Source organism: Erythrolamprus reginae, chromosome 11, assembly GCF_031021105.1.
Source record: "Erythrolamprus reginae isolate rEryReg1 chromosome 11, rEryReg1.hap1, whole genome shotgun sequence".
Classification (NCBI taxonomy): Eukaryota; Metazoa; Chordata; class Lepidosauria; order Squamata; family Dipsadidae; genus Erythrolamprus; species Erythrolamprus reginae.
In genome coordinates this window covers 3,043,922-3,057,500 of record NC_091960.1, presented here as the reverse complement: position 1 = coordinate 3,057,500, position 13,579 = coordinate 3,043,922, and the positions used below count along the sequence as shown (strand labels likewise).

General features: G+C 45.0%; 1 protein-coding gene across 2 annotated transcripts in view; it reads right to left on the bottom strand.

Moving 5' to 3' along the window:
* Window positions 1–4,768: 4,768 nt before the first annotated feature.
* The window catches only part of MEIS3 (Meis homeobox 3), a 38,477-nt gene continuing 29,666 nt past the window's right edge, over window positions 4,769–13,579 (bottom strand). For both annotated transcript variants that reach the window (XM_070764685.1, XM_070764686.1), the window contains 5 exons: window positions 8,048–8,124; window positions 7,548–7,606; window positions 6,622–6,708; window positions 6,216–6,298; window positions 4,769–5,419 (listed from right to left, as the gene is read on the bottom strand). In XM_070764685.1, the coding sequence (XP_070620786.1) occupies window positions 6,249–6,298; window positions 6,622–6,708; window positions 7,548–7,606; window positions 8,048–8,124 (273 nt within the window). In that variant the 3' untranslated portion in view covers window positions 4,769–5,419; window positions 6,216–6,248. The remainder of the gene's footprint in view (window positions 5,420–6,215; window positions 6,299–6,621; window positions 6,709–7,547; window positions 7,607–8,047; window positions 8,125–13,579) is intronic.

The following is a 13,579-nucleotide window of genomic DNA, read 5'->3' as shown; positions in this document are numbered from 1 at the left end:
CTGGGGGGAGCTGGTTCCAGAGAGTTGGGGCCACCACAGAGAAGGCTCTTCCCCTGGGTCCCGCCAAGCGACATTGTTTAGTTGACGGGACCCGGAGAAGACCCACTCTGTGGGACCTAACTGGTCGCTGGGATTTGTGCGGCAGAAGGCAGTCCCTGAGATAATCTGGTCCGGTGCCATGAAGGGCTTTATAGGTCATAACCAACACTTTGAATTGTGACCGGAAACTGATCGGCAACCAATGCAGACTGCGGAGTGTTGATGAGACATGGGCATATTTAGGAAAGCCCATGACTGCTCTCGCAGCTGCATTCTGCACGATCTGAAGTTTCCGAACATTTTTCAAAGGTATCTCCATGTAGAGAGCGTTACAGTGGTAATGGGTGGACTTCGACTCCCAGAACTCCCCAGAAAGCACACTAGTAAATTTTAAGATATGTGGACTTCAGTTCCCAGAATTCCCTGGTCAATAGGCTATGAGCTTTAAGGTGGGTGGATTTAAACTCCCAGAATTCCCCAGAAAGCACACTAGCAAACTTTTAAAGATATGTGGACTTCAGTTCACAGAATTCCCAGCGCTAGACTTATGGATGGGGGTCACCACAACATGAGGAACTATATTAAGGGGCCGTGGCATTAGAAAGGTTGAAAACCACTGGAGCCGAGGGGCAGCATGCAAATCTAATAAATTATTACTATTATTATTATTATTATTATTATTATTATTATTATTATTATTAATGCTGCTTTCCTCCATCACACACACCCCTCCGCCTCCATTCTGTTTTACCTTTGATAACATTTTTTAATTAGGTCTTTACAACCAAAGGAGGAAACATCCCCCCCTCACCCCCCCTGCAACCCCACAGGAGGATTTCTTAAAAATCAGCCGCTTGGAAAACCTGCCTGCCAAACCAGCCTGGTCTCCCCCTCCCTCTCCTGCTTCTCCCCCCCCCTTTTTTTCCTCCCTGCCTCCCCCGGGATGGCTGGCTTGACTGGCGAACGCAGCCCGGTGATAAATGACTTTATTATGATTCCTCGCTCTCTCCCCCCCCTCCCTACCCCTTCCTCTTTTTTCTTCTGGAAAGCTGGGGTCTTCGACACCTAATTCTACCTCTCTGGCAGGGCCCATCCATCATTTCTCCCCCTCTGCTCCCTGCTCCCCCTCTGTCCTCCGTCTGTGCGCGAAAACGCAGCCGCGCAGCCAAGACCCCAACAATGGGACCTGCTGGTATGAATCAGGCTGGCGAACAGGGGGATGCGGTGACCCTGTAAATGGGGAGGCCCGAATCAGTCAGGACCCCCCGAAATGGGTGGGTTGCCGACCCTGGCTGGGGGAGAGCGGAGCAGCGCAAAGGGGTGCGAGACGGGCCAGAGGCTAGTGGGTGGGGGCCCAAAGAGGCTGATTCTGTAAACCGCTGAGAGAGGGTTGTAAAAGCACCATGGAGTGGCATATAAGCAGGGGGGCACCGCCTGGACAGGGAGGGGGATGCAGTGGGGTAATGAAAGTGGAGCTCCACCCCAGAGCACCCAATTTGCCCTGGAAGATGTTGAAAGAAAATGCATAAGCCCCGCCCACAGTGGGGTAGTAAAAATTTTGGTAGCCCTTCACTGTATATAAGTCAATGTGCTATTGCCCTTCCTTCCTTCCTTCCTTCCTTCCTTCCTTCCTTCCTTCCTTCCTTATTCCTCCCTCCCTCCTTATTTTCCTTCTATTCTCCCTCTATTCCTTCCCTCCCTCACTCTTTTCCCTTTCTCCTTCCTTCCTTCCTTCCTTTCCCTCCCCTTCCCTTCCTTTGCTTTCCCTCCCTCCCTCCTCTTCCTTCCTATCTTATCTTTCCTTCCTCCCTTCCTATCTTCCCTTCCTTCTTTTTTCCTAACTCAAGGTTGACTCAGCCTTCCCTCCTTCCCAGGTGGGTCAAATGAGGACCCAGATTGTTGGGGGCAAGAGGCTGATTCTGTAGACCACTTAGAGAGGGCTGGAAAAGCACTAGGAAGCGGTATATAAGTCAATGTGTTATTGCCCTTCCTTCCTTCCATCCTTCCATCCTTCCTAATTCCTCCCTCCCTCCTTCTTTTCCTTCTATCTTCCCTCCCTCCCTCCACCTCCCTCCCTCTCTCCCTCTATTCCTTCCCTCCCTCACTCTTTTCCCTTTCTCCTTCCTTCCTTCCCTCCCTCCCTTCCCTTCCTTTCCCTCCCTTCCTCCTCTTCCTTCATATCTTCTCTTTCCTTCCTCCCTTCCTATTTTCCCTCCCTTCCTTTTTCCTAACTCAAGGTTGACTCACCCTGCCCTCCTTCCAAGGTGGGTCAAATGAGATTGTTGTGGGAGACAAGAGGCTGATTCTGCAAACAGCTTAGAGAGGGCTGTAAAAACACTGTAAAGCGGTATATAAGTCTGAATGCTATTGCTATGTATGGAACCGTTAAAAAAAAAATCAGAAATCTCGCCCACTAACAACCTGTCATGGCAACCAGATTCGTGGGCCTGTGTCGGTGGTTCGGTTCCTCTTTAATTCACCCCGGCTCAGCGCAGTTTATCCGGGCGACAGCCAAAATGAAGTTGGGTGGGGGCAGAAGGGAAGCGGCAAATAAATTTATCGCAGGTTCATTATTTGCACTTGTGTGGCGCTCTTTCCAAATCACCCAGACGTCTTTCATGTCGAAATACCTTAGCTTCGTATATAATGTTTGGTTAACTTACGTTTTAGAAATTAAGTTTTCGGTGAACCCAGAGTTGGAATATTCAAGTTATTTGGGAATGAGTCTACCTCATTATGAGCTACGGGGATTTAGAATGCTGGGATATTTAGAAACTTCCCTAACAGCAAGATACCCTCTAAGCCACGATTAAACCGAGTTTCATATTTTTACAGAGAAACAAAGAAGATTGACGGCAGAAAAAGACCTCATGGCCCATCCAGTCTGCCTTTCTACTATTTCCTGTATTTTATCTCAGGATAGATCTATGTTTATCCCAGGCATGTTTACATTCAGTGACTGTGGATTTACCAACCACGTCTGCTGGAAGTTTGTTCCAAGCATCTACGACTCTTTCAGTCAAGTAATATTTTCTCACGTTGCTTCTGATCCTTTCCCCAACAACACATGAAAATGGGAGATACTGTTTTTTCATTTTAATATTATGTGGGTTGCCCAGGAAGCAATGCACCACATTTTTTTTCTCAGCCTACAGTAATGGTATGAATGCGAAACTTTAGATATACATTATTTGAATTCTCAGGAGTGCGTGTGTAAATTTTGCGTTTCTTCAGACAGATAGTGTAGCTGCAGCTGTGTTTCGAAATGGTGTCTGTAAGGGATGTACGTTACAGTGTGTTGTCATTGAATTTCTCACTGCGGAGAAAGAAACTGTTGGGAACATTCACCAACGTTTGTGTAGCAGTTTATGGAGAATCTGCAGTCGACAGAAGTACGGTAAGTCGCTGGGCACGGGGTGAGGTCATTATAGTCCAGAAATGGCTTTGTGGCTAGAACAAGGAGTGGTACCGACAGGGCATACACGCCCTTGTGTCTCGCTGGAGGAAGGCCATAGAACGAGACGGAGATTACGTGGAAAAATAGGGAGTGTAGAAGACACATCATTCTTTCTTGTGTCTATGTTTCATTGCGTTCAATAAATATTTGTTGAAGAAAAAAAATGTGGTGCATTACTTTCTGGGCGACCCTCATACATTAGTCTAAAGATGTACGGTACTTCTGTCCACCTTGGGAAGTTTTAAGATGTGTGCACTTCAATTCCCAGAATTCCCCAGCCAGTGCAAGGCTATAATAAAGCAAAGTTGCATGGAATAAGAGCAAATACTGTAAAAATTGCAAGCATGTTTCTCTTCATGATGCTCTGCTCGCAAACTCCAAGATGGGCTTTGAGTCCTAGCAGGAAGGAATGCCACAGAGGAGTGGATCCATTCTCTGAAGTTCTCAAGAACTTTGGGCGGAAGCTTTAGAGAGCGAGAGAGATTCAAACTTGAAATTAAGGAGGACTGTCCTGACTACGAAGCCGTCATTGGTGTGGGATAATCTGGGATGGTTTGAGGATACCAGCCTTGGGCGGGTGGTTGAAGTAGGACCTCGCAAACCCCCTCCAATCTCATGTCAAGTTGACTTTTTGACCTCTCTTGTCCAGGTAGTCCCCAAACCTGGCAACTTTAAGACTTGTGGTCTTCAATTTCTATAATGGGAGTTGAAGTCCACAAGTCTGCAAAGTTGACTTTTTGACCTCTCTTGTCCAGGTAGTCCCCAAACTTGGCAACTTTAAGACTTGTGGTCTTCAATTTCTAGAATGGAAGACTTGTTGAAGTCTTGTTGAAGAATTGAACTTTAAGACAAGAATTCTGGGAGAATTCTGGGAGTTGAAGTCCACAAGTCTCAAAGTTGCCAAGTTTGAAGACCTTTGGGGTAGACCCTCTGGGGATTGAATGACCTCCAGGAACCAGGAATGGACATCCTGTGCCTACCAAACATTGTTGATCATAGTTTCCAAGTTCTCCATCCAACTGAACCATAGATTCCGCTTGCTTTGATCATTCAGTTAGCATTCTTGACTTTTTGAAGCCCCGCCCAAAGAAACCCAAAGGAAGGAAGGAAGGAAGGAAGGAAGGAAGGAAAAGAATTGAGATAAAAAGATTATAAGGGAGTGAGTGAGTGAGTGAGTGAGGGAGGGAGGGAGGGAGGAAGGAAGGAAGGAAGGAAGGAAGGAAGATAGGAACGTAGGACAGAAATGAAGGGGGGAAAAACTTCAAACACAACTTTTGGGAATTTTCGCCTTGTTTGAAAAGATGGATGGACATGGCCAATGTGGCCAACAGCAATCTCTCAGATGGGGGGTTGGGGAAAGAGAGGGGCATACAGACTCAAGTATATCTTCTGTGCGTGGGGAGGACAAAGAGGAGGAGAGGGAGGGGGAGAGAGAGAGAGAGAGAGACACTGACAACTTAACAATTAACCCCTTTGCTTCTCTTCCCCACCCAACAGTTCTCTTCCGGAGTTGACCGGCCCTGTCCATCTGTCCATTCTTCCAATGTTGGGAGGACTTGCTTGTCACACTCCTGCCCTCCAGTGCCGAAACCTTGGCAGGCCAAAGGCCATTTGTGTAACCCTTGGAGGGATGTGGGAAGCTGGGAGAGGCCTCCTTTGGGGACAGGAGTAAAAGGAGGAGGAAGGTGCTGTGGGAGGAGAGAGATGGGCCGCGTGGTCCACGCATGGTCCCTCCAGGAAGGGAGGGCAGTGTGGCAGTGCAGAGAGCGGCCGGACGTGTGCTGTGGGGAGGGAGGACATTCTTGTCAAGTGCAGGGGAAGTCCAAAAGGAAAGGGCGCGCCAGATCCTGGTGCTCCATGAACCCTGTGCCTGTAAACCAGGAAGTGTCTTCTCCAAGGTCACCAAAGCTCAGAACTGGAGTCCTGCAAGAACCACAGAAGAAAAAGGAGAAATAATATTTCCTACGCCACAGCGAACTCGCCATGGCCAACTTGACATAGCCAACTCAACATGACCAACTCACCATGACCAACTTGATATGGCCAACTTGACATAGCTCACTTCACATGGCCAACATGACATGGCCAACACAACATGACCAACTCGATATGGCCAACTTGACATAGCTCACTTGACATGACCAACTCGACATAGCTCACTTGACAAGGCCAACCTGACATGGCCAACTTGACATAGTCAGCTTGACATGGCAAACCTGACATGGCCAACCTGACATGGCCAACTTGACATAGCTCACTTGACATGGCCAACTTGACATAGCTCACTTGACAAGGCCAACCTGACATGGCCAACTTGACATAGCCAGCTTGACATGGCAAACCTGACATGGCCAACTTGACATAGCTCACTTGACATGGCCAACTTGACATAGCTCACTTGACATGGCCAACTTGACATAGCCCACTTGACATGGCCAACCTGACATGGCCAACTTGACATAGCCAACTTGACATGGCCAACTTGCCACAGGACAACTCTTTGACGGTTCAAGAGTTACCCTAATATCAAAGTAATGGTGGAAGAGACTCATTTTTAAAAAGGATGGAAAAGGAAAGAAGTGATGAAAATGAAAATATTTTTAACTTTATTTTAAATAATTAAATCAAACTGTTTAATTATCCCATGAGGAGTTGGCCAATTCCACCTCCTGCTGTTTCTTTAGAAGAGACTCCAAACTGTGGGGTCCGTGATACTCACTTCCCCTCGGACATCGGCAGAGAGTTCCGACTTTCACATATAGTGCCACTGGCCTTCCATACCCATCGTCATTCCCATTGATCCTAGAGAAAGAGGAGACAACAAGAGGATTAAAACCTTCCTATGAATGACAACTCCATCGCCACCCTCACACCCATGGAAGGACTCTTCTTGTGAAATATTTCTGGGCTCTCTCAATTGTGTTGAATGTTTGTTGACCGGATTGTTGTGTATAGGACTGAGCAACAAATCTGAAGTATGGACCTAGTTCTTCAAGCCTGCAAGAGGGACCCCCCACTGCCCCCAATTTTTACAAAGCCCCACACCAAGAATCTTCCTTCTGGAACAGAAAACTACAGTAGATTGGGCTACTGAGGATAACCTTCTACCTTTGCCCATGACTCACCTGGGGGATGAATTGTCATGCGCTGTTGCCCATCCATAACATAGCCTCCCATTTGCTGCCCGTCGGGACTATACGGTGTTCCTTGACCTGCTCGGAAGAGAGAAAGGTTACAGAGGAAAGAGACCCGGTAGATAAACCCCCCACTTTTAAGGCTGTCCAATTTCTGCAGGCATTTGAAACAGAAAGTATCTTTGGTTAGTTGGGGCCGGGAGCCATCAGTTTAATTAGAAATAATAATTTTTTCTCCACCATAAAACAACACATGTATCATCAATGAATAATAGTGCCCTTATAGAGTCTCTTTCATATACAATAATAAGAAATCCTAAATCTCAATTATTCATTCTATCCGAAGAAGAAAAGCTACATCTAATTAAGAACATAAGAACGTAAGAAGAGCCATGCTGAATCAGGCCAAAGCCCATCGAGTCCAGCATTCTGTGACACATGGTGGCCCCCCAATTGTCCATGGGGATCTTGAGCAGAAAGAGAAGGTAAAACCCTCCCTTTCCCTTGACCCCCAACAAATGGTACTCAAGGGAATCCTGCCTGCCTCAACCAACACAGGTGGCACTTGGACATCCGTTTCAATAACCACCATGGATACACTCGGCATCCATGAATTTGTCTAATCCTGCCTTGAAGCTATCAAGACGGACAGCTGTCACGACTTCTTCTGGAAGTGAATTCCATAAACCAACGACCATATTTTAACTTAAGAAGTTGTTGTTGTGGGGGAAGGAAGGAGGAGCATTATTGCTATCTTGAGAGAAATAAAATTAAAAAAAAAAAGGCATCAAAACCTGCTTGGAACCCTTTTGGCTTCTGAAAGTGGCTGGACAGTATGTTGTGGAGAAGCAACATTCCAGGGAACGAATAGATTGACCCCGTCCCACAGACCCTTCATAGAATGGAATTCCACCTACCTGTGCGATTTGATTGGTCAATCATAGGTTGAACTATGCGCCTTCGGGCATTAATAAACCTGCAGGAGATATAATGACAGGGATTATTATTATTATTATTATTATTATTATTATTATTATTATTATTATTATTGTTGTTATTGTTATTGTTGTTGTTGTTGTTGTTGTTATTGTTATTGTTGTTCATGAATTCTTTCCTGATCAGTTTTATGCTTAAGACTTTCCACCATTCTTGTAGCCCTTCTTTGGACCCCTTCAATTTGATCCATCTCTTTTTGTAGGCGAGGTCTCCAGAACTGGACACAGTATTATTCCAAATGGGGTCTCACCAGCGCTCTATATAAGGGGATCACAATCTCCCTCTTCCTGCTTGTTATTCCTCTAGCTATGCAGCCAAGCATTCTACTTGCTTTCCCTACTGCTGACCATTACAAGATGAGAGGCAGATTCAGCCAAAGGAACATTTCTTGTTTCTTCTCTTCCAACTTTCTAATTCTTACCAGTTATTGACTTGTAGAATCGTCAGTCCCGTATCCTGGGCTAATTGTTTCTTCTGTTCTTCCGAAGGATAAGGGTGCTGGCACAGAGAAAAGAGAAGAGAGGGTGTTTTACGAAGCTTTCAGCCAACCAATAGAGACATCTCCCGCAGGCTTCTATAGTCTTATGTATGGTATGCTTGTGTTGTAAGGAGGGACATGATCAAAATATTTAAATATGTTCAAGGGTTAAATAGGGTCCAGGAGGGAAGTGTTTTTAATAGGAAAGTGAACACAAGAACAAGGGGACACAATCTGAAGTTAGTTGGGAGAAAGATCAAAAGCAACATGAGAAAATATTATTTTACTGAAAAGAGTAGTAGATCCTTGGAACAAACTTCCAGCAGACGTGGTTGGTAAATCCACAGGAACTGAATTGAAACATGCCTGGGATAAACATATATCCATTGTAAGATAAAATACAGGAAATAGTATAAGGGCAGACTAGATGGACCAGGAGGTCTTTTTCTGCCGCCAGTCTTCTATGTTTCTATGAATTGAATTGAACAAATCTAATATTTTAAAAAAGCATCTAAAAAACCATCATTTAAATTCAATTCAATTTATTAGATTTGTATGCCGCCCTTCTCCGAAGACATTGTCATATTGTTATTATTATTGTTGTGAGCCGCCCCGGGTCTCCGGAGAGGGGTGGCATACAAATCTAATATATTATTATTATTATTATTATTATTATTATTATTATTATTATTATTATTATTATCATCATCATCATCATCATCATCATCATCATCATCATCATCTCTGTTTGCTCCCTGGGATTCGGAACCGAAAGGCAAAACGACTTGTGTTTTTAAAGGCGAATGTTTATATTATTATGATGCTTTAAAAAAAAAAAAAAAGCAAGACAGCAAAGAAAGATCCATCATTCCATATCGTTGCCTTGTCTTTCAAGGAACTTGGGATGTCATGCACGGGGAAGACACAACAGCCCTGCAGGGAGGTTGTCTTGGAAAGAGAATGATGGGGGCCCAACTCTTTCACTTTTGTGCAGAAAAGAAGGGAGGGAGGGGAGAGGAGAAAATGGAGTAGGATAAAGGGGGGAAGAAGAGGAGGAAGAGAAGGAAAGAAGAGGAGGAGGTGGAGAAAGAGAACGAAAAGAGGAGGAGAAAGAGAAGGAGGAGAAAGAGAGAGGGAAAGGAAGATGAGGAGGAAAAAGAAGAGCAAGACGTCCTACGGGTCCCATGGGATTGGGCAGCTTATAAATTGAATAAATTAAATTAAATTAAGGAGGAGGAGAATGAAAGAGGAGGGGAGGAGGAGAAAGAGTAAGAAAAGAGGAGGAGAAAGAGAGAGAGAGAGAGAGGAAAAAAGGAGGAGGAGAAAGAAGAGCAGGAAAAGGAGGAGAATGAAAGAGGAGGAAGTGGAGGAGAAAGAAAGAAAAAAGGAAGAGGAGAAACAACAGGAGGAGGAGAGAGAGAGAGGAAAAGGAAAAGAAGAGGATGAAGAAGAGTAGGAAAAGGAGCAGAATGAAAGAGGAGGAGAAAGAGAAAGAAAAGAAGAGGGGGAAGGGGAAGAAGAAGAAGAAGAAGTGGAGAATGAAAGAGGAGGAGAAAGAGAAGGGGGAAGAGGAGAAAGGAGGAGAAGAAGGAGGAGAAGGGAAATGGCATCTTGGTCTTTCTCCTCGACTGGAGATGGACACCAACCTGGCTTCCTCTCTTTCCCTCCCCCCTGGTCCTTTTAGTTGCCAGCTGAGATGATGGATGAGTCAGTCTTGGCTCAGCCAGACCTCTCTAAGTTCCCCCTCCTCCAACTGACAACCAGGTGATGGATGAGCAAAGGTCCTCCCAGACCTCAGAGGTCACAAGGAGTGGGGCACCAGCAGGGGTGGCAGGAGGAATCCCAAGTCTTGGATCATTACCCCCTCCGGTTTTTGACCCCTTGGCCATCCTCCCCCTTCAGTTTCCAATCCAGCTGCGGCTTCCAGTTGGAAATGAGGTTGCCCAGAAATGGGGAAAATGTTTCCATCAACAACTGTCTGTGTTGGGTCTGCTGAAAACATCTGGACTGCCACTCTGGATAGGCGGTGGCAGATCGGACAGCGCTTCAGAGGGTTAATATAGTTGGCCAGAAGATCATCGATTGCCTTCTCCTCTCTTTGGAAGAGCTGTATAGGTTTTTCTAGGTTCTATCATATCTCAAGACCTAAAATGGTCACCTAACATCAAAAAACGTCATCAAAAAAGCACAACGAAGAATGTTCTTTCTGCGCCAACCCAAGAAACTCAAACTGCCCCAGGAGCTGCTGATACGGTTCTACAGAGGAATCCTTGAGTCTGTCATCTGCACCTCAATCACTGTCTGGTTTGGTTCTGCAACCCAACAAGACCGACACAAACTTCAGAGGAACTTCAGAACTGTAGAAAAAACAAACTTCAGAACTGCAGAAAAAACAATGGCTGCCAACCTGCCTTCCATTGAGGACCAGTATACTGCAGGAGTCAAAAAGAGGGCTGTGAAAATATTTACTGACCCCTCACATCCTGGACACGAACTGTTTCAACCCCTACCTTCAAACCAATGCTATAGAACACTGTACACCAAGACAACTAGGCACAAGAAGAGTTTTTTTCCGAACGCCATCACTCTGCTAAACAATTTCCTCAACACTGTCAAACTATTTACTAATAGTATAAATAATACTAATACTAATATTAATGCACTATTATTACTACTAATTTTTTATCATCATTCCTATCACCCATCTCCTCCCACTTATGACTGCATGAATGTGTTCTGCCGGTGTGTTTCAACCGCCCGTAATTACAGGGTAATTAGTCCAGGAAGACACACACCACACAATAAAAGGAAAACCCAAGAGTTTTTATAAACAGAAAAACAGAAACAGCTCCCTTTTTAAATGTCAAAGGGATTTTCTGGTACACACAAGGCACAGGTTAAATGCAATCCAATTGCTCACCCAATAACTGGGAAATTGAGTCCAATTCTAAAGTCCAGAGAGTCCACACACAATCTTGAACAGCACAAAAACCATGATCTTAACGAAACAATGAATCAGATAAACTGCCATGAGGCTAAAACACCAGGCTGCACTTTTATCTGTGGCACTAATTACAGCAGCCCCACAGGTGGCCTCATTTTCTCTTGTAATAATCCTTCAGTTGTTGTCTCCTAGGCATCACTCTACGCATGTGTGGATGTGTCATTAATTCTTGTTCAGAATCCAAGGATGATACAGATGATTGATCTCCTCCTGGGCTGTCTGCCAAACTTCCCTCTTCCCTGTCACTCGCGCTTCCTTCGTCAGAGGAGGCTTTGTTGGCAGATTCCATCGGGAGCAAAACAGGCCTGCGGCATGTGGATGTTTCCCCCACATCCACCTGCACATTCCTTGGGGCAGGAGCTGGGCCAGAGCTAACCACAACAGAATGTAACGTGTTGCTTGTATCCTTACGATTTATATTAATATTCGTTGTTTCTTGATTGCTTATTTGATCCCTATGACAATCATTAAGTGTTGTGCCTCATGATTCTTGACAAATGAATATATTTTTAAATGTACACTGAGAGCATCTGCACCAAAGACAAAGTCCTTGTGTGTCCAATCACACTTGGCCAATTCCAGCTGCCTTAAGAAATTTCAAAACACTCTTTAAAGACCCATCTCATCCTGGGCAGCCTTTATTTATTTTTAACTATTACCACCTTGCAGCCAGTACAGGACAAGGACAAACAGGCTGAAAAACAGCTTCTATCCCAGAGCAGTAACTATGTTGAATTCTACCGTATGGTACAATATTAATGCAAGATCAGGGGTTTTTAATCCAATTGTATAGAATGCCCTCATCACCTCGAGGTTTGATTACTGCAACGCTCTCTACATGGGGCTACCTTTGAAAAGTGTTCGGAAACTTCAGATCGTGCAGAATGCGGCCGCGAGAGCCATCGTGGGGCTTCCCAGATTCGCCCACGTTTCTTCAACACTCCGTGGCCTGCATTGGCTGCCGATCAGTTTCCGGTCACAATTCAAAGTGTGGGTACTGACCTTTAAAGCCCTACATGGCATTGGACCAGAGTACCCCCGGAACCGCCTGCTACCGCACGAATCCCAGCGGCCAATGAGGTCCCACAGAGTTGGCCTTCTCCGGGTCCCGTCGACCAAACCATGTCTTGAGTAACATTCGCATGTTACTCAAGACCCACCTGTATCGCCAGGCATGGGGGAACTAAGACATCTCCCCCAGGCTTTTTATATTTCATGTTTGGCATGTATGTGCTGTATGGTTTTTAATTGTTGGGGTTTTTATATATTTTTTATTATTAGATTTGTCCCATTGTTACACTGTTTCTTATTACTGTTGTGAGCCGCCCCGAGTCTTCGGAGAGGGGCGGCATACAAATCTAATAAATAATAATAATAATAATAATAATAATAATAATAATAATAATAATAATGTGTGTTTGTGTTTTTTATTTTTACAGTTATAATGCATGCTGAAGTTGCCGTTTAATTTCGTTGTACTATGACAATAAAGTAAACTTTAAAAAACTTAAAACTTAAAAAAAGAACCACGTAGAAATGCTCTTATCCAATTTTAGCCATGGTGAATTCTCTCCCTTTAGCCAGCTGATTAATTTAAGAGTTCTGAGTTTCTCCTGCCCCGTTCGGAGGCTGGCATATTCCCTGTGAAGGAAGGCCACCTGCCTAAATGATTTGGGTCTGCAGGGTTGATGGCCGATGGGTTCTGCTCCTGCAGGGATGGAGAAAGTAGCTCTTGGCTGAATGACTTGCTAACCTCCATCTCTGTCACAAGGGTTGGAGGGAGGGAGGGTGTTTGTGCTCCTACCGCCCAGAGAGTAACCGGGATTGGAGGAGGAGGCCAAATTGAGGAGAATGAGTAAGATGGATGGATGGATAGATGGATGGATAGATGGGAGATAGGTGGGTGGGTAGGTAAGTAGGTAGAAAAATTAGATGATAGATAGATAGATAGATAGATAGATAGATAGATAGATAGATAGATGGTAGATGGGTAGGTGGGCAGATGGATAGATGATAGGTAGGAAGGTAGGAAGGTGGGTGGGTAGGTGGGTAGATGAGTAGATGGTAGGTAGGTAGGTAGGTAGGCAGATGGGTAGATGATAGATAGATAGATAGGTAGGTAGGTAGGTAGGTAGGTAGATAGATAACAGATAGATGGTAGGATGGATAGATGGATGGCAGACAGGATGATAGATGATAGGTGACAGATTATAGAAGATATATGATGCATGATGGATGGTTGGATGGATGGATAGATAGATGAGAGAGAGTTGAGAGATAGAATAGATAGACAGGCAGGCAGACGGGGCACCCATCATTCCATTTCCCCCCAACACAATTGATCCAGATCCCATGGCAATGAAGCTCAGCTTAGGAAGGTTGCATGACCACAACCTGGAGACTCTCCATAGAGATTTGGACCCTAAACTAACGGGCTGTAAGTCGAGGACTGCCTGCAACATACCAATAAT